Here is a 22,103-nt window from a genome sequence, read left to right as displayed (position 1 = left end):
GGATGGGTGATAGTAGGTAACTTGTGCTTGGGAGATGTTCACAAACCCACCACAGTGAATACATAATATACCAGCACAACAGAACAGGAACGACCATCCATCTTTGAGCCCTGTCCAAATGTCTTCCATGTGAACAAGAGATACAGCCATTTTCAGGGTTTCAATCATCTTAGGGTGCTGAGCAGTTAGGCTCCACAGTATTTTAGCAGACCAAGGATGATAACAAAGTGTCTCCATCCATCGATGACATCTTATTCATAAAAATAATGGAACAAGGCTTAAAGAAGGACAAAAGCAACAGCTGGATAGCTCCGCTGCTGTTCAAGAATGGAAGAAAAAGAAGACATTGTCGCACAGACAACAAGGTCCAGACTCTGAGCTGACTCTCATCACTGAGAGTCTGGAGAGGACGCAAGTGGTGAAGGAGCACTTTTTCACCTTCCTTCAGATTTTCCAGAACAAAACATGCTGAGGTGGCAGCCCCACTTAAGGAAGATGAGGAGCAATGGTATTTGCTGTCCTTTGGCTTGCATCCTCCTAGAAAACCCGGAAACACCTGTGTAGTGTTCAACTCTAGCACTCAGCACAATGGATTGTCTCTTAACAGTGTTCTTTTAACTGGACCTGACCTCAAAAACAGCCTTCTTGGGGTGCTTATCAGATTCTGCAAGGAAGCTGTGGCCATAACAGCAGACATGCAACAGATGTACCACTGTTTCCTGGTGAGCAAAGAGGACTGCAATTTCCTACCCCTGAGTGTTTTGGGACAACAACCCATCCAAGGACATTGTGGAATACCACATTAGGGTAAATATGTTTGGGAACTGTCCCTCCCCAGCAGTAGCAATCTACTGTCTAAGGCAGTCTGTACGGGACACAGACTCTGATGTCAAGCAATTTTTAAACTGCAACTTCTATGTGGATGACGGCTTAGAGTTTCTCCCTATAGTTGAGTCTGCAATGGATGTTCTAACAGTCCTCTAGTTGGTGACTGGGTTAAGAACCTCCTTAAACACCAGTGGCACCAAATCTAACATCTGACTCAAACCCTCTGGGCTAATGGAAGATCTAGAGATCAAAGTCTCCTGTAAAGATGGGACTAAAATGTTAATGCAGCCTTTTAACGAGACAGTCCTGCTCTTAGCTCCAGAGAATAAGCCAAAATTACTGTTATGGACTGTTGAGTAGTGGCAGTTTAATACCACCAGGCAGAGAGGGTTTTGTTACTATAGTTAGTTCCTAATTTTTTTTTTTTAAATAAATTCATTGGGGTCTTTTTTATGACAGGAATCAATGTTTAGGAAGTTGGAAAGAGGAAGTAATGTTTAGGAAGCTGGAAAGAGGAAGTATGTTTAGGAAGCTGGTAACTGGAAGTGATGTCTAGGAAGCTGGAAACAGGAAGCCCATATACAGGAAGAGAAGGAGGCATTCTGCAGAGACTGGGTGCTTCGCATTACGTTAATTAATGCTTCCTTCCTCCCTAACTCCTCCGAAGACCTGGACATTGTTTCCCCTCTGCCGTCATAAAGCATCTTCCAATTGCACAAATGCATCTGGAGGAGATAAGGATAGAGGATACACTGGTGTATCCTACACAGAAGTCTTTTATCAAGTGGTAAGAATACAGAGCTCCCTTAGGGTCAAGGAGATTTTTTATTAGCGTTCTGTTGTATATATGCCATGCCCTCTCATGCGTCTTTATTAATTCACACAGTTCTCACAGTGCTCATTCTGCGATCAACAGATAATATCATAAACACAGTCATAGGAAAAAATGTATTTTAATGCGCTGTCACCCTGTGTATGAAAAATCTAACACTGAAGAATATTTAGGATAACTGAATTCTAAGTGTTTTGGAATCACACAAATCAGTGTTTTTTACTTATTTAAAATTTACAATACAATCAATGATCTGTGGGTCTGGCTCGCTGGAAACTAATCCACCTGCAGATCCAAAAACGTGTACAATAATAATTTCCAGTAAATATCACAACATTAAATGTGTGTTTTCTAAAAAGTACACAAGAAGGAAGAAAGTAAGTTCTCACAGGAGTGCATATTTTGTATAGCCTATTCAGAGACATGTACTAGCTGACGATGAAGCTGCTGCTGTATGACAGAGATGGAGAAAGAGGAAAAAGTGGAATCTGATTTATTGGACAGTGTTTTTGAAAATTATTTATAAATTACTCAGAACGCTGCTTTGTCATTTTATGACTGACTTGCCCAAAACCTCCCATATTTTCTAATAAGTTCACCAGAACCACCTGACCTTCCAGTCCCGAGGTGGTGACCTGCTGCGAGTTGACCTGCGTATCACTAAATAAATAGCCTCAGTAATTCTAACACTGATCCCTGCATAAATTAAATTTAAAAGAAATATTAAATCAGACTGTGAGCGTGAAAGGTTGTCTGTCTATTTGTGTCGGCCCTGCAATAGTCTGGCAACCTGTCTATGGTGTACCCCGCCTTCTGCCCAATGGCAGCGGGAATTGGCTCCAGCCCCCCGCAACCCTTGCGAGGACAGAGCGGTTACGGAAAATGTATGAATGAATAAATATTAAATCAAGAGTAAAATAGTAATAAAAAAATCCATTTCAGTAATATTAGGCCTTTTGCCTAATCAGCTGATAAACAATTTACATTAAAGGCTGCCTGTATAGCTCTCTGACAGAGCTGTATTGAGCGAACCTTACAAGACTTTTTCCGGTCTTGTAAGGTTTTAAAATTGTTCTTAAATAAGGGGTCTCTCCCAGTCAGTCTGACAGATGATCAGCTGTGCTGCACATCATATGTTACTGACATCACTTGCTGGTCAGTTTAGTTCATTTATGTTATATGATATTCTTGTAGTCACTGGGAGTTGAGAGTGCACTAAAATGCTATTGATATGTCAGAAAAGTAACTGTTGGGGATTGCTCCTTAGGGGAGGTATTTGAATGTGAGTGAGTTGCGGGGGCTCAAAGAGCAGTGAGTTAAGTCATGATAAAAGTATGCTTATCTACAAGATATTTATGACGGGCATGATTTCTGATTGCACCTTTTTCGTGTTTTCAGATTTACCCCTTTCTAGTCATTAAACCTGCGGACAAACTGATACTGTCTCAAGAGCTGTGATAAACAAAAGGCGTTTAACTGACTGCCAAGATACATATTCAGCACGTGCATTGAGGGCAGCACACTACCTTTGCAACTCATCATTTCAGCACTGCTCATCACCCAGATCTTGTGGGACACAGGCAGCGAGTTAGCCAGGTGGGAGTTGGCTAGCGGCACTGCTCATTCAGCCATTGTTGCTAGTAATGCCGTCCTGACCCAACCTCCAGTTTCCCTCCAGTCACCCAGGTGACTAAGCTGCTCATTTTTTGAACCATTTACCCCCTTAGCATAACTTTTTGCTTGGGTAGCACCATTAGCAGTGTCAGCACAGTTAGTGGTACTAAAGGGGTTTTGCAGCTCAAAATGAAGCAGCTTACCGACCTGGGCCACCCAGGGGAATATTGGAGGGTGGCTACCATGGCTCATAGCAGCGCTGGTAAATGAGCCATGCCACAAAACACTTAACCTGTTTGTAGTGCAGAGTTTTCAAGGCTAAAATTAGCTAACCAGTGGAAAAACGGAGGCTGGACAGATGGCATATATGTTTCCATATGTTAGAGCGGTTAGCCGGCTGTCAGCAAAGCCAACAGACAACAAAATAAAAAGCAAGACATTTAAATCCCAAAACATTTAAAGAGGCACTATTATGATCATTTCAGGGATCATATTTGTATTTTGGGGGTCTACTAGAATAGGTTTCCATGCTTTAATGTCCAAAATGTGACTCATACTGCCCTCTGTCTAAAGCAGTCTGTCTGAGCTTATGTCCCACCTCCCAAGAAGTCCAGTCTACTCTGATTAGTCAGTTGGCTCTCTTCATGCACATTCTGTACACATTCTATTCCATTTGTTACACTGTGATATCATCAAGTTACGGAAGTAAAAACTAAGATGAACAAGCAGTTTCAGATAGCTTAGGAGCAGTGCCTTCGATAGCACTTTGAAATGTGGTGCTAAAGCTCAAACGTAGTAAATGAAAAGCCAAACCAGGTGTTCTGTATTGCATATCATTTTGCATTTTGTTTTTTATTTTGATTAACCAAAACTGACATGCCTAGCCTAAACCATTGAAAACTTTGCCTGTGCCTCACACCTGCTATGTTATCAACACTCATTGATTTAGAAACTGGATTGGTATAAATGGAAAACAAAGACAGTGATACCTCTAATATGTCCTCCCTGTTTATCTTGTGCAGATCACAGTAGGTCAGAGCTCTGACATCAGCACTGGATTTCCCTGGCAGAGCATACACATTGATGGGTTCCCCAAAGATATCATTCTTTCCTAAAGGAAAAAAAAGTCATGATATGAACAGAAGAATCTTGATGTGTTCATCAATGTATGAGAAATAATTAACTCTATGTGACTCTTACTTGGGCCACTAAATTTACCTGAAAGTCATGCATGCACCTACCTAGTATAGCTACCACCACGTCTCCTTTGAGGATCTCGATGGATCCTCTAGAAATGAAGTACAGAGCTGATATCAGGTCTCCAGCATGTACAAGGGTGTCACCAGGAGGAGCGTGGGTGGTCTTAAACCTCATGGCTAGTGCCCTCAGACAGCCCTTAGTGGATCCTAGACATCATTACAGACAAAATGTGTTGATCTATTGCTGCAGTAACTCCACTGTTTCATGATAATTTCTTTAACAAGGCTTCCATAGCCTGGACTGAGAGGACCTTTGAAAAGTTAGAAAGCCACAGCTAACGTCTCAAGCCACAAAGAGAACAGAACATAGATAGCGCTGAACTGCTATCTCTGCAAGGATGCCAGGACCAGCCAGCCTCCTCCTGGACCCTTGGAATTGTACAGCAAGGAATGAACCGGAACTTCCTTTTTCTTCGGCCAGCAACCCAAAGAACACTTGGCAAGTAACATCTGGGCATGGCATTTGAACATCGCTTAGTTTGGAATTTAGTTTGCTAATGCTTCACACAGACAGGGTCTTGCATGCAACTAATGATCATTTTTACTAACCAAGGCACCTTTTATACTTATTAGATCACATACATACACTCACAAATTGGCTCTCAACAGAAGCACACAGAGAAGGAACTTAAAGATCTCGCCTTTTCTTTGTTCCTTTGTTTGACCAACCACATGGTCAGCTGAGGACTTCCCCGCTCTGCAGCCATCTTTGATCTGGCATCTTCTTTGTGCTTCTGTTGTTAATTAATTCACCTCACACCAACACACAGCATCTCTTTGTCCCTCTCTCTCACATACACATTTACACTTCCACAAGTACATATATACTAGCAGTTACAATATGTTGTGTTTTTTGTTTGCTTTATTTCTTCTTGAATAAATGTTTTTGGAATCATACTTGCTGTCTGCTTAATAATGTACAAAAGTGCTGAACTGAACTGCCAACAACTATGTCAAGAGCTACGAAATACTTCACCCTTTGATATTAATGTGGCAATTTTGGTTATAATGATTAATTTAATTATTAACTCGCGTCATCGTTAACATTTCGCGTCATCTTTCAAGACCCACAGAATATTTTGTACAAAGAATAGCTTTGAATAGCTCAAATGAAAGAAGAAACTCTGTTTTTCATAATGGAAAAAAAATGTTTGTTTGCACCTTGTTTCATTCTTGATTTATCTGAAGTAGCACAGAGGCTAGTTTCATCAAAAAGACCACTTTTTTTCTAGAAAGCTGAGAAAAATGCATTTTTGTGAAAGGGAGTCTGTCAAGCAAAACAATGATTTGAATGTTAGAATTTTGTCTTCAATGACATCTGAAAATTGTATTACAAATGTTATTTTACTGTAAAATAAATGTGCAAAGTACAGCAATGCAACAAATCATGGTCCAAGTTCAGAGAGAGAAAACCCACAAAATAGAACCGGAGTCCTATTCCATTATTCCTACCTGCAGTATTCTGGCGACTCCAATTTTTTCAAAGTAAATGCTTCGGACCCCGCAGGACACTATACGTTTTTTGGGGGGCATTTTATGCCGATATTGTATTGATGTAGCTTTATTGCTGTAGTTTCAAATCACCTCCATACAGATCACTCTGCTCTCTGATCCTGGCTACTCCACTTCATGCTTTGATCTACCCTCTTTTGTACTACAACTACGAATCCCAGCAGCCCCAAAATTACACACAGGGGGCGTGAGAGCACCCCTTTGTGCCAGCCACCGAAAACACACTTTGACGTATATATACGTCAATGGCACTCAAGCATTGGCTTTTGAATGACGTATATATACATCAATGACACTCAATGAGTTAATCAGAGTTCCAAATTGATAGTTAAATGTATTTTGTTACTGATTTTATTGATCAGCTTTAATTTTTCCCTTTCCAGGTATGGTGCCCCTTGGGGTGATTAAATGTAAATTAAGTCACATTATTTAACCTAATTATGATTATTTATTATTATTAATTATTTCTGCTAGCCTTACTTTGACAATTGGTGATCCTTGCATGAGGTCTAATCAAATAAAGGGTTGCCCATGTTGAAGCCAGATCTCTACAGCAGAATAAGACATCTCTGAATAAAACACAGTAGCCTATATATGTTATTGGATAATTTTTTTTGATGCATGAATTTCTAAACATCACTAGTGTTGCAATGGGTAAAGTTGGGCCTATACTTTACATATTGCAGGGTAGCTTAGTTTAAAACAGTAACTACATCCTAATGTGGCCTGAGATTTGTTTAGATGCCATGAAAGCAAGATTAGTGTGTGAAATGCTAATCGAGAATAGCACGTTAGCACATTAACACACACAGTTTTGGTTCTATGTTATCAGATTAAATTATCAGATTATTTTTGGCTTTTTAACATCAAGCCTGAAATCCACTTGTATTCTTTCCATGATTTTTTTCTTCCACTTTCAAGCGAACATCCCTTGGAATTGTGAGTACAAAAAAATAAATAAATAAAAAATATTGCACCTTTGTTTTATTTTGGTAGCTTGTGAAGCAGTCTTTTTTTTTTTTTAGGCCAACAGCACTCAAGCTGTAACTCAGGCCCAACTTTGGCCCATCTGACAGAACCAGAACTGGATGTATATAAAGATGAATGCCACGCTCCCACTTCCCCCCACTAGGTCTAAGTAAGGTTAAAATAGCGCCCATGCCCTAGCCATTCCCTACCAATTTTAAATTGCACCGTAGTCACTCACACATCTCATAACAAATATCTAAATACACACACCTCCACATACATACACCCTGCATCCATGTTGGACGGGGGGTCGGCAGTCGGCGGGGTGGGGCCCCCCACTGCCTCTGTCCCTGGCCCTGCAGGGCTGGATGGGGGGTCTGTGGTCTGGGGGAGTGGCGTCAGTTCTGCTGCAGGGGTGTCGCCGGTGGCTCTGGGTTGGTGGTCGGCCTCTCTGTGCGGGACTGGGCTGGGTGGTTGCTTGGGCCCTGCTGCTGTGTGGCGGTTGCCCTGCCGGGGTTTGGGTAGCTCTGGGATGGTCTGGACACTGTCTGCGCCTGTGGAGGGTTTGGCTTCTGGCTGGGCTGGGGCCTGCTCTCCCCGTCTCCCTGGGGTTTCGCCCCTGGTTGGGGTGGGGGTGGGGGTCGCCGTCTTCCCCACAGGGTATATGGGTTGGCCCGGGGGCGGTGGGCTGGGTCGTCATGGTGGGCCGTGGCCCGCCCCGTTGGGGCCGGGGGTTGGGGGGGCTCTGGCCTCTCTGGTGCGTAGCGGGTTCCCCGCCGGGGGTCGGGGCAGGTCTCGGGTTGGTGGGGCCCTGTGGCTATGGCTCAGATCGTGCCGGGGTTGCTGGCCTTGGGCTGGGCCAGGGGCCCCCTGTCCCTTGTCCCCTCTGGGGGCTTCCCCCCGGCCGGAGGGGCGTTGCCTCTGTGTTCCCTTGCTTGTTCCCCCTTGGGTGGGGCGCGTGGCTGTCTCTGGGGCACGTGGTGTTGGGTCTGTCGTGTTCTGGGGGGCTGTTGGGTGCTCTGGTGGCTTGGGTCTTGGCCTGCTTGCCCCTGGGAGTTTGGGGGGTGTTGTTACGGCCCCCCCCGTCAACTACAAACCACATCCAATGACAAACCCTCACACACGCACACACACACACACACACACACACACACACACACACACACACAGCACACAACTGTTATACAATCACACACGTACAACAGTTACAAATATGGAGGTTATCCATGTCAAGGTTATGTTGGGTAAGTATTTATGCAGTCTGTTTTTTTTTTTTTTTATTTATTATTTACTTCATTTATTTATTATTTACTTTATTCTATTTTATTTTATTTTTTTCTCTTTTCTCTCTAATTACTTACTTATTTATCTATTTTTTTCCTCTTTTTTTTACTCATTTCCTGCCTGCTTCCACCGTTAATACTGTTGTAAATACTTGCAGCTGTCATTATTGTAGTTAGCATTGTTGTCATCGTTTTCATTGTCGTTGTTGTTGTTATTGTTGCTGTTGTTTTTGTTGTCTCTTGTGTCTTCCCCTCCCCTCTGTGTCCCCCAACCTCTCTCTTTTCTCTCTTCCTATCCACTCCAACGTTGTGCTGTCCGGTAGCCTTGCCAATAAATCTCAGTACGGACTGCAACAGGAGGAAGTATGTCAGACTCCTCCTTTGCAGAGCAAATCTGTTATGGCACCTCAAGACATCCAGACCTCTCATACTGCATGCCTAAGCTGCCGAACAGGACAGGTAAAAAAAAAAAAAAAAAAAAAAAAAGGTTAAAATAGCGAAGATACAGGCGTTGTCATCTTGTGATAGTGATGTCATTGAGAGCCGGATTCTGCACAGTGGCAATATCTGTGGTAGGGGCATTTCCCGCCAAAATACCCATCTGATTAGTCCTGAGCAGGGAGCACATGGAGTGGCTGTCACTACAGCTGCCAGTCACAGTGGAAAATCACTATTTTGGAAAGTCTAATAACTCAACAAAACCAACTTTACTATAAAAACAGACACTTGAACAAACATCAGGGTGATGATAACTACCTTCAGTGACAGTGGAAAAATGTATTTGGCGTGTACTTTCAGTTTATAGTTTGGCCTATGTCACAATCATGAACATGGAGGGGAGGGCTTTATGATCTATACTGCACAGACACTAGGGGGCAATCAAGATTGAAAAGCCACACACGGATATATATATATATATATATATATATATATATATATATATATATATATATATATATATATATATATATATATATATATATATATGTAGCTGCCTAGAGAGTATTTCTCTTTCCTTTGAACAGTAACGTTGTGGTGCTTTGATGCAGCCCGTGCCTGAGTTAGCTTACTTAAATGAAATGTATTTCAATGAGTGTTTATTTTTGTTTGTACATCTGTTGTATTACCTTAATGAATTACCCATTACTCCTCCCCCAGAATTGCACCTTAGTGAAATGTAAAATGCTCTTACACTGAGTGAAGTGTAACAGTACATACAAGAAGTTATGGCCTCCTAAAGTCAAAGTCAAAGTCAAAGTCAAAGAGTTTACGTCCCAGTTGCATCACTGATTGGATGGTTATCTCTGTGGCTTGTAGCTTCAGGAGAGAGCCATGCATGCTCAGAAATACTAACTTTTTCCTGGGGCAAGGGATGATGTGTGAATTATTTAAATCCCCTTTAATCAGATTGAACACTTTGTCATTGTCTTTCTGTTGAGTGTTTTTTTCCAGTCTTAGACTGACATGCTATCTCTCATTCCTTTCAGAAAATACCAAGAAGAATTGAACAAAGGAGAACCACTGGGCCTATTCCTCAAGGTTATTGATGTCTTGTGCCTGTTTAAAGGAAGACTCCCAAATTTTGGAAAAAATTGCCATCTTCCTCAGAGTCAGACCCTAAGATTAATATCAGTTTCATATCTTGGTACGCATTTGGGAGTTTTTGAAATTGTATTTCTTCACTTATGAAACTAGCCTAGCGAGATGGACACAGTGTTATTTAGTCTGTTTCAATCAGTCTTAAATTCAGACCCCTCAACTTGAAAACTTTAATTTGCAAACTATTGAAGGGAAAAATTGATGTAAAAAAAAAGAACAAATGGAGTCTTGAAGTTGGCCTGGAAGAGGAAAATTCAATAAATAATGGGGGTTTTCTTTGACCATGATTACACCTGGAGAAAGGCAGGGCCTATAGGGGTATTAAAGAAGCACTTAAAAAGAAAGGCATCCGATTCCAAACCCCATTCACGAGGATCCCTATCCAGTGGGGCACTGGCCTGCGGACCTATGAGGATGCACAGGAGGCTAAACAGGAGCTGTGGCAGCGGGGAATTCAGTTGGAAGGAAAACATCCATAGCACCTGCAGCATCTGCAGCTAGCATAGCAATGAAAGAGACAGAGGAAAACTAATGGAGACATGAATGAAAGAAAAGCTACAACTTCTTTCATTTAGTGGATGATGAGTAAAACTCCTGATAAGAATATGTATATTCAAATGCCTAACTAAAACTGAAACTTCTTTTGGAGATTCCCCTCGGGCTAATGGACCTAATTGCCTGATCGAACTTATGACTCAGGGCAGCAGAGCTGAATTACAATTCTATTGCCCAACTGGACAGTTTGAGTTAACTTACGGCTTATTTGATGTGAGGAACTGTCAAGTGAGCTCCTGGAGAGACTGAAGAAGTCATTAGGAGATACCTACATCTAAGAAACTGACAATTTTATGCTTTTGTTGCGTAACCAATATGTGACACACACCTGACATCTTCAGACTGGGAGTAAGGACCACATCAACTGATTTTGATATTCAAAGTAAAAATGTACTTTGATCTAAATGTTGTGCAGACATCTCAAACCTAAAGAACTGGAACTTTGCTTACATGCATTTACATTTTGAGGCCAAACTGACAAACACAAGCTGTGCCTGTGTGTCTGTGTGTGTGTGTGTGTGTGTGTGTGTGTGTGTGTGTGTGTATGGAGGAGGAATTGTTTTGTAATCATGGGAATTTAGATTTTCTAATCATAGGTTTTGTTTGATGGGGGATTCTGTGCAGCAAGCTAGAGCAGCCTGAGATGCTGGGAGGTGCTGCTGCTGTTAATCTACCCTGAAAAAGAAACAGGCCATGCAACATTAGTGTTCTAAATGATGATTTAGAACCAAAGGACTTTGCACAAGAAAGACTGTGGGACAAAAAGACTTCAAATGAGACTTGAATGAAGCTGTCATCATGATCTCATCTCAGCCACAATAGATGTCAGAAGATGATCCAACTGTCCATTGGGAGAGAGAGAGATGGAGGAAACAAACTCAAGCCGAGTTTGCAACGTTCTAATTGACAGAGGCCGCATGAGTGTAACCAAGCTGCCCGTCCAGTGCATACACAAAGGCTACACTGCAACTTTTCCAGAATGAACCTTTTCCCTGGCATTGAGACTTCTGAAGAAAACATAGATAGTGTTAGACCTCCCTTTAATCTTAAATTCTCAGCTGCTTGATCATCGTGCACTATTTCAGTGAATGATCATGTCGAGATGTCACATCTAATTCAGTTCTTCACTGGTTTTTTATCCCTTCCCCTGTGTGTTCGCTGTATTCACTGTTTCATCATTTATCCTGACTTATTCCTAAACTCATTTATTTGTAGTCTTTTAAGATTAGTTTTGCTGTGTAATTAATAGTTTAATAAACCTTTAATTTATAAAGACACTTGATCTTGTTTTTTGTGTGTGTATAAAGTCCAATCACTGTACACCAGAAAAAGAACTTTATAGCAGCCTTCAGTTTATGAGACTTGATTAATTAATCAGGCTAAATGGGCTATCAGCCTTTTTATTTTAATGGGTGGTTCTCTGAGGTTTTTCTTAAGTTCTAAGTTTAATGTGTAACCCCAGCCCCAGGTAGCTAATTAGCAGTGACTGACAATCGATTGGGGTGTTGTAGTACACTGGAACGGGGCCTGAGTTCGTCTGGATTTGGCGCAATATACCGGTAAGGACCTAAATAAGAATATGAAATAATTTGACGGTGCCTCCAATAATATCTAAGAAGTAGCACAAATCTAGGTACTTCCCCTTTAAAGTGTTCTGACTAACCTGTATTTTAAGTAACCACAAAGTATTAACCTTATAATTTAAACACAGAATTAGTTGAACAGTCACAGTTATTTATTACACAGTTATGGAATGTTATTCAAATTAGTTAACTGGTTCAGTGTTGACCTTTAAATGTGTACTGGGAACAATGTCCAAAACCCACACAAGGATCTCACAGTTTGACCCACATTAGATCAGTGAAGGAAGGTGAAAATGAATGAAAATGACCATAAGCTAAAATGTCCATAGCCCACACTCACACACACACTCACACGGGCTATTAACGAAAATGAAAAATAAAATAAAACGTTGCAGGCCCGGTCGATGCTCGTGAGCGGTAAGGCCAAAAACAAAAGGCCGTTTCACTGAGTTAACAGCGCAAACTAAAAGTGCACGTGCAAAAGTACTTACAAATCCAACAGTCAGAGATGTGGGGGATGGGGAAAAAGGGCAGAGGGCATGATGTTTCAGCGGTCAGGGTGAAGCGAGCAGCACCACGAGGCAGGAAACATGCTCTCCAGTACAGCAGCTACAGTCTCTCTCTCCTGTATGGCTCAAATGTCCAGTCCTGAATCAAATAACTCCTTTTAATATCAGCGCTACAGGCTAGCTCGTGGCGAAAACCCACAGTATATAAACGACACCGTTAGCAATTGCTATCCGCAATGCAAAATCAACAGTATGAACAGGCTATGAGCATGCTGAGCTAACGGCTAGCAGCGATTAGCATTTTAGCTCGTTTTTACACATTTCAAATAACAGTAAGTACATAAAACACATCAATTTACCTCTGGCAGCTTCTCAGAGTACACACACTTCAACCATGTAACGACTCTTCGTCAGTCTTGGGAGTTTAGAGTGTTTTTACTTTAAAGCTTACAGCTCTCATGCTCGACGCTGATAAAACGGCTCTGCCGCTATCATCTTTGATACGCAGTAGTTGACGCTAAGCACCTCCTACCTGAACAAGGTGAGGACAGGATTGGCTCAGGACTGATGGTACAAAGATGAGAGAATGATAGGATGCTCCACTGCACCAAAAATTAACACTGTCTCCTGCTCTTTGTGCCTATAACCCTATGAAATGTTTTCTAAAACTTACACCACCCCTTAACCTCTGACTTTTTAACTGTACATAGAATGACTTTTTAACATGTTATAATACAACATTTTTAAAAACATATTTACACCTTATGGACTATTATTTATTATCAACTTCAAACATTTTAATTTCTGTAAATAAAAGAATGAAATAAGAGGCACAGGGCTACAAATGTAAAACCCATTGTTTCTGATGGCCAAAGTTGGGTTCCATTATTCTACTCTGCAGTATAGTTCATAAAGCCTGCACCTCCACATTAGTGAATGGACATAGGCCAAAGTAAAAACTCAAAGTACATGCTGAATAAATTTTTTTCCCAAAGATGGTTTCTGTCACTGTCACTGTCACCCTGATGTTTGCGCAAGTGTTTGTTTTCATGACAAGTTCAGTTTTAATTAAGTTATTCAGTTCTACAAAAAGGATTTCCTGCCATGACTGACAGCTGTGTATGCCAATCTGTGTGCTCGCATTCAGTGGGGAAGCTCACAGTTGGTTGGACAGATATTGCTACTGTACAGACTCCGTCTCTCAATGTCACATCACCAGCGCAAGATGGCTGCATCTGTATCCAGGATATTTTAGCTTCGCTTAAGCATGGAGGTGGGTGGGCGTCATCCATCTTTACATACAGTCCGTGGTGTAAACTTAGTTATAGATCAAGATGGAATGAGATAGAAAGATCAAAAGAGAAGGGACTGCCAGTGAACAGGTTAATGGAAGACCCTTTATTAACGAGCCATCTTGCAGCTCTTGGATAACTAGCCCCCTAAAGATATGAAATGAATAATTGAAAGGCATCAATTAAAGGGCAGGGCTAAAATCTTCAAATGGTTAGCCTACGGATTTCAGTTTAGAACCTGGGAAAGGCTGGAAATGGTCTAACTGTATGTTTTTATACTGTCAGGACATTAAAGACAAATTTAATATGTATTCCAATAGCATTTGTATTAAACAAATGAAGTGTCTGTCCCCGACCACTTCATTTGTTTAATCCTAAAATAAACAAAAGGGGAGTTGTACATGAAAATCTCATAAAAATTAACTCATCTCTTGTCACACAGCATCATAACAGGAGAATTAAATGCGGACTCTTGAACGTTAGATCCTTATCAACCAAGGCTCATTTAGTCACTGATTTGATATTGGATAACCATATTGATTTATTCTGCCTCACTGAGACCTGGCTCTGTCCTGAAGAGTACGTTAGCCTGAATGAATCCACTCCTCCTGGTCATATAAATAGTCACGTTGCGCGGGACACTGGCCGAGGAGGTGGAGTTGCTGCTATTTTTGATTCAAGCTTAGCAATTCACACTAAGGCCAAGTTAAACTATAATTCATTTGAAAGCCTTTTTCTTAGTCTTTCTCACCCATCCTGGAAAACTTTACAGCCAATTCTATTTGTCATAGTGTACCGCACCCCCGGCCCATACTCTGAATTTCTATCTGAGTTCTCTGAGCTTATATCAAGTTTAGTGCTCAAATCAGACAAAATTATTATCGTAGGGGATTTTAACATTCACATGGATGTTAATAGTCAATAGGCTTCAGTCAGTGTGTACATAAACCCACCCACCGCTACAATCACACCCTCGATTTAGTCCTTGCATACGGCATTGATATTGCAGATTTATTAGTCTTTCCTGAGATTCCTGCTCTGTCTGACCATTATTTGATAACTTTTAATTTTTTATTACTTGACTACAAGCCTCTCAGTAAGAGCTACTCTTCTAGATGTCTATCTGATTCAGCAGTGGCTAAATTTAAGAAACTAATTCCCTCTGCTTTGACATCATTACCATGTCTTACAACTCCTGAGCACACTACTACTAACTTAAGTCATTCCCAAATTGACTGTCTCATCGATAATGCTACTGGCTCACTGCGATCAGCTCTCGACACTGTTGCACCCTTCAAGAAGAAAATAATGAAACAAAAAAAATTAGCCCCATGGTTTAACCTCCAGATTCGCAAATTGAAACAAACATCGCGAAAATTTGAAAGACATTGGCGTTCGACCAAACTGGAAGAGTCCCGTTTAGTCTGGCTGGACAGTCTTAAAGTCTATAAGAAGGCCCTCCGCCATGCCAGGGCAAACTATTATTCATCACTAATTGAGGAAAACAAAAACAATCCCAGGTTTCTTTTCAACACTGTAGCCAGGTTGACTCAGAGTCACAGCTCTATAGAGCCCTGTATTCCTTCAGCCCTAAGCAGTGACGACTTTATGAATTTCTTTAATAATAAAATCATAACTATTCGAGATAAAATCCATCACCTCTTACCCTCAACTGACCTGACCCCGAACTCAGATAGCCTGATTATGGCAGCAAGGCCCGAAATTTATCTAGACCATTTCTCCCCCATTGACCTTCATCAACTCTATACTTTGGTTTCTGCATCTAAGCCATCAACATGCCTACTAGACCCCACCCCAACTAAGCTCCTTAAGGAAGTTTTACCTTTATTAGACAACTTTTTATTAGATATAATCAACACGTCTTTATTGACAGTTATGTACCCCAGTCTTTTAAAGTAGCTGTCATTAAACCTCTTCTAAAGAAGCCCACTCTCGATCCTGAGATTTTAGCTAACTATAGACCGATATCTAATCTCCCCTTTATTTCTAAAATCCTTGAGAGAGTGGTTGCTCATCAGCTCTGTGACTTTCTCCGAGACAACACTTTATTCGAGGACTTTCAGTCAGGCTTTAGAGTTCATCATAGCACAGAGACGGCACTAGTAAAAATTAATAACGACTTATTTATCGCTTCTGACACAGGTCTGGTCTCTGTTTTAATCCTATTAGATCTCAGTGCTGCATTTGACACCAGTGACCATCAAATCTTACTGCACAGACTTGAAACCTCAATTGGCCTTAAAGGAACGTCACTAGCCTGGTTTAAGTCATACTTATCAGATCGTTCCCAATTTGTTCACATCAATGATCAACCCTCCGCACATACAAAGGTCTGCTTTGGAGTGCCACAAGGTTCGGTGCTTGGACCAATCCTTTTCACTTTATATATGCTTCCTCTAGGCAACATAATTAGAAAACATTCCTTAAATTTCCATTGTTATGCTGATGATACGCAATTATATCTATCTATGAAACCAGATGAAACTGATCAGCTATCTAGACTTCAAACATGTCTTAAGGATGTAAAAGCCTGGATGAGCCGTAATTTCCTGATGTTGAATTCAGACAAAACTGAAGTTATTGTTCTTGGCCCAAAACACCTCAGAAGCTCCTTTTCCAACAATTTAATTTCTCTAGATGGCATTACCTTGGCCTCTAGCACAACTGTAAGGAACCTCGGAGTTTTATTTTGACCAGGATTTATCCTTTGCCTCCCATATAAAACAAACTTCAAGGACGGCTTTCTTTCACTTGCGTAACATCGCAAAAATTAGACATATCCTATCCCAAACAGATGCTGAAAAATTAGTACATGCATTTGTCACTTCTAGGCTGGATTACTGTAATTCCCTATTATTTGGTTGCCCCAACAAATCTCTGGTGCAGAACGCTGCTGCTCGTGTTTTAACGGGAAGCAAGAAAAGGGATCATATTTCTCCTGTTTTAGCTTCTCTGCACTGGCTCCCTGTGAAATCCAGGATTGAATTTAAAATCCTCCTCCTTACTTACAAAGCTCTAAATGGTCAGGCTCCATCCTATCTGTCACAGCTCATAGTTCCTTACCAACCCTCAAGATCACTGCGCTCTGAAAACGCAGGGTTACTTGTGGTTCCCAAAGTTTCCAAAAGTAGGTTAGGAACCAGAGCCTTCAGTTACCACGCTCCTCTCCTATGGAACCATCTTCCATTTTCGGTCAGGGAGGCAGACACCGTTTCAACTTTTAAAGGTAGACTTAAGACCTTCCTCTTTGATAAAGCTTATAATTAGGGCTGGCTCAGGCTGCCTGGACCAGCCCATAGTTAGGCTGACATAGGTTTAACCTGTCGGGGGACTTCCTCTGATACGCTGAGCTCCTTTCCTTCTCTCAATGCCGCCATCAGAAATCATGCATGTCTGTTAACTGCATTGCCATGTGCAAGCTTAGCTTAGCTCTGTGATAGCCATGTGGTACTCTCACTACCTGGGGCTCGCGATTACAGAGCCTGGGTCTGTTGAACTGCACTACGCTAATCCTGTTGCCTCTCGGGAGCGTTCCTGCTCCCTTGTTTCCTAGTTTCCCTGGATCCTGGCCGTAACCTTGACTGTGCCTGACCGTGGTGATAGCTGTGCTGATGCCGCGACCCTGCCTTTGGTTGTGCTCATGCTGTGGCTGTACTGATTCTGTGCCCCCCGCTCGCCCTGATCGTGGTCTGGTCCTAGTTGCGCCGATGCTGTGATCTTGCCTTTGGACAACTCCCTTTCACATATGCATGAGACTGTTATCATCTCTATCAACATCATCATAGAGAGCAATTACTAATTTCACACCTACCATTATTGTAATATGACATGCATCTGTTTCTATTATTGCTGTGCCCCCCCCCCCCCCTCTCCTCTCCCCCACCCTCTCTCACCCTCTCTCCCCCCTCTCTTTCTCTTTCCTTTTTTGCCATGATTGTATTTCATTTGCTATTTACGACATCTATTGCTCGTCTGTCCGTCCTGGAAGAGGGATCCCTCACTATCCTCTACCGCTCTTCCTGAGGTTTCTTCCTCTTTTTTTTTTTTTTCCCCGTTACAGGGGTTCTTTTTGGGGAGTTTTTTCCTCGGGTGATGTGAGGGTCTAAGGGCAGAGGGATGTCGTACACTGTAAAGCCCTCTGAGGCAAACCATGTTTTTGTGATAATGGGCTATATAAATAAAACTGACTTGACTTGACAAACAAAAATGAGTTAGGGGTAGACAGCATTTGAAGAATGAGGCATTTTGATGTAGCTGGTGGAGGTAAAGCAAATTCTAACTACTGCATGTTAACTACTTCATGTCTCATAAAATAGAATTACTGATGTACACAAAACTCAAAACTGTAGTTAAGATCAGTACTCCAGTAAACTGTCTTATGTTGCACCATGATAAATGTGTGATATCTAGTTGTTTATATAAAAGATCCATTTCTCACGTGTATGTTAAGTAATATTACCTTTAAAAGCCTTAAAGTTCTGAAGCAGTGACCTGTTGAGGTGGAGACAAATATCTGCTTGGAGGCACTCTGGGAAACCTTTTAAAACCTGGAGGAGTAAAGATAGGGTACACAAAGAGAGTACTTTGTTTGATATATAATAATAATAATAATAACTGATAATCATAATTGTTATTATTATTTTTTGGCAATTATCCATCCATCCATCCATCCATTTTCTTCCGCTTATCCAGGGTCGGGTCGCCGGGGCAGCAGCCTAAGCAGGGAAGACCAGACTTCCCTCTCCCCAGCCACTTTGTCCAGCTCTTCCTGGGGTACCCCGAGGCATTCCCAGGCCAGCTGTGAGACATAGTCTCTCCAGTGTGTCCTGGGTCTTCCCCGGGGCCTCCTACTGGTGGGATGTGCCCTGAACACCTCACCAGGGAGGCGTCCTGAAGGCATCCTAATTAGATGCCCGAGCCACCTCATCTGGCTCTTCTCAACGCGGAGGAGCAGCGGCTCTACTCCGAGCTCCTCCCGGATGACCGAGCTTCTCACCCTATCTCTAAGGGAGAGCCCAGCCACCCTACGGAGGAAACTCCTTTCGGCCGCTTGTACCCGCTATCTTGTTCTTTCGGTCAATACCCAAAGCTCGTGACCACAGGAGAGGGTAGGAGCGAAGATTGACCGGTAAATCGAGAGCTTTGCCTTTCGGCTCAGCTCCCTCTCCACCACAACAGATCGGTGCAGAGTCCGCATTAGTGCAGACGCTGCACGGATCCGCCTGTCGATCTCCCACTCCATCCTTCCCTCACTTGTGAACAAGACCCCGAGATACTTAAACTCCTCCACTTGGGGCAGGACTTCGTCCCCGGTCCAGAGGGGGCACGCACACCTTTTCTGGCTGAGAACCATGGCCTCGGATTTGGAGGTGCTGATTCTCATCCCGGCCGCTTCACACTCAGCTGCGAACCAATCCAATGAGAGCTGAAGGTCACGGCCTGATGAAGCCAACAGGACCACATCATCTGCAAAGAGCAGAGACCCAATCCTGAGGTCACCAAACCGGACCCCCTCAACACCCTGGCTGCGCCTAGAAATTCTGTCCATAAAAGTTATGAACAGAATCGGTGACAAAGGGCAGCCCTGGTGGAGTCCAACCCTCACCGGAAATGAGTTCGACTTACTGCTGGCAATGTGGACCAAGCTCTGGCACCGGTCATGCAGGGAACGGACAGCCCGTATCAGGGGGTCCGAAAACCCCATATTCCCAGAGAACCCCCCACAGGACTCCCCGAGGGACAGGGTAGAATGCCTTCTCCAAGTCCACAAAGCACATGTGGACTGGTTGGCAAACTCCCACGCACCCTCAAGGACCCTGCCAAGGGTCCAGAGCTGGTCCACAGTTCCACGACTGGGGCGAAAACCGCATTGCTGCTCCTGAATCCGGGGTTCGACTATCCGGCGGACCCTCCTCTCTAGTACCCCCGATAGACCTTACCAGGGAGGCTGAGGAGTGTGATCCCCCTGTAGTTGGAACACACCCTCCGGTCCTCCTTCTTAAAAAGAGGACCCAGTCCAAGGGCACTGCCCCTGATGTCCACGCAATGTTGCAGAGTCGTGTCAGCCACGACAGCCCCACAACATCCAGGGCCTTGAGGAACTCCTGGCGGACCTCGTCCACCCCCGGGGCCCTGCCACCGAGGAGCTTTTTGACCACCTCAGCAACCTCAGCCCCAGAGATAGAGGAGCCCACCCCCAAGTCCCCAGGCCCTGCTTCCTCACCGGAAGGCGTGTCGGTGGGATTGAGGAGGTCTTCGAAGTATTCCTTCCACCGATCCACAACGTCCTGAGCCAAGGTTAGCAACGCCCCATCCCCACCATACACAGTGTTGACAGAGCACTGCTTCCCCCTCCTGAGACACCGGATGGTGGTCCAGAACCTCTTCGAAGCCGTCCGGAAGTCTCTTTTCCATGGCCTCATCGAACTCCTCCCATGCCCAGGTTTCTGCCTCCGCAACCGCCGCCGCTGCATTCCGCTTGGCCTGTTGGTACCTGTCTGCTGCCTCCGGAGTCCCACAGGCCAAGAAGGCCCGATAGGACTCCTTCTTCAGCTTGATGACACCCCTTACCGCCGGTGTCCACCAGCGGGTTTGGGTGTTGCCACCCCGACCTTACAGCCACAGCACTGGTCAGCCGCCTCAGCAATGGAGGCACAGAACATGGCCCACTCGGACTCAGTTTTTGGCAATTATAATTAACTGTTTTCCTACAATTAGTTTCTTACATTTTTTACTGTGCTGAACAAGTGAAACAAAGCATGAAAATCAACAACCATATAAAAGTGTAAAAATAAAACGTATAACATAGAATTACACATAGAATATTTAAAAATAATTTTAAAAAATAAGTTTTTGTGTAAAGCATCTGAGCAGCTCGAAAAGTTTTCTGTAAAAAACGTATGACAATAATAATAATAATATGACAATAATAATAATAATAATAATAATAATAATAATAATAATAATAATTATTATTATTATTATTATTATTATTACTGAGCACATAAGATGTTCACATAACATCACCTTTTTATGTCTGTATGTTTATATTAAATGGAAATATAACGTATGTTTTCCTTTCTGACTGTTTCTCCCAAAATCAGCGTTAGAACAACAGATTTGGAAAATCTGGGATCTTACGGACACACTTTTTAGCTAAAGGCTTTAGAATATGGCTGACAGGGAAAGTGTGGATCACATAAAAGTCTTCTATACTCACAGCATTCATATCTATTCCATTAGTGTATGACCAAGCGTGTTGGAAGTACTCTTCCAGCCGCTGTCTCAAGGGGTTGGGGATCTGGTGAAAGCGGATGAACTCTCGAACTCTCATCATCTGGGCATGGTAGCGTGCTGTACCAGAGTACAATCGCTGAATAATGGCTGACACATTTCCAAAAATACTGGCATACATCAGAGCTATAGAAGAGATTGAAACAGAGACCATACATCATGTACCTTGAATTTAAACAAGAGATTTTACAGTAGATTTAAATGTTTCATTCAGGCACTGAGAATGAGAAACCATCAAAACCAAAAAAAAAATACACAAAACAAAGTGTACTTATATGCATTACTATTAATGAATGTAGGAAGTTATCATAATTTATAGCAGAGATGCAAGGTATAATCTATGGAAGCCCTGAAAGGCAAGGTAAAAAAATAATAAATAAATAAATAAAAAAAATTCAGCCATGTTAGCACTGACTAAGTTTATCCTCTTCTAGGAGATACTATTTTCTAAATACAAGATAATAGCTTCAACATTGGAAATCCACTTTTAGGCTTCATTAGATCAGGGCTGATTTAGATTGATTTGAGAGTGAGAAAGTTATGCAGAAACAAACAGTTATTGCACTATACAAGGCAAAGGCATTGAAAGTTCAGCAAAATGGTTTTACCTTCTTAATTGACGAACAATTGTTCACACTAAAAGTCACACTTCAGTTACAGTGGCTCATGGCCAGGAATAAGCCCTTCTTTCATCACACCCTGTAACACTTCAAAGTAATAACAACCCACAAATGTAATAAACCATAAATGTAATACAAATCTGCAGCTTTTGATGTAATGATCCTGGAAAGTAGTTGCAGTTACCTACGTCCAAGGTAAAATTCAATTTTCTGTAAATGTTATATCAAATGTAATAACTATTACATTTGAAGGTAAAAATCATCCGTTTTCAAAATTCAAAAACTGCCCCCAAATGTAATATGAAAATGAAAAATTATGTTCGTGGTCATTGTT

At 42.3% G+C, this 22,103-nt stretch overlaps 1 protein-coding gene across 1 annotated transcript in view; it reads right to left on the bottom strand.

The window, feature by feature from the left end:
• LOC121951861 (potassium voltage-gated channel subfamily H member 2-like) overlaps positions 1-22,103 on the bottom strand; it is a 74,611-nt gene that overhangs the window by 29,748 nt on the left and 22,760 nt on the right. Inside the window, exons 6-9 of the mRNA XM_042498346.1 lie at positions 21,076-21,275; positions 18,316-18,403; positions 4,516-4,680; positions 4,264-4,385 (exon numbers count right to left, since the gene is read on the bottom strand). Of these exons, the coding sequence (XP_042354280.1) occupies positions 4,264-4,385; positions 4,516-4,680; positions 18,316-18,403; positions 21,076-21,275 (575 nt within the window). The remainder of the gene's footprint in view (positions 1-4,263; positions 4,386-4,515; positions 4,681-18,315; positions 18,404-21,075; positions 21,276-22,103) is intronic.

This window comes from Plectropomus leopardus, chromosome 12, assembly GCF_008729295.1.
Source record: "Plectropomus leopardus isolate mb chromosome 12, YSFRI_Pleo_2.0, whole genome shotgun sequence".
NCBI classification, from domain to species: domain Eukaryota; kingdom Metazoa; phylum Chordata; class Actinopteri; order Perciformes; family Serranidae; genus Plectropomus; species Plectropomus leopardus.
Note: the sequence above shows the minus strand (reverse complement) of the source record. Positions and strands in the feature narration are given on the sequence as shown.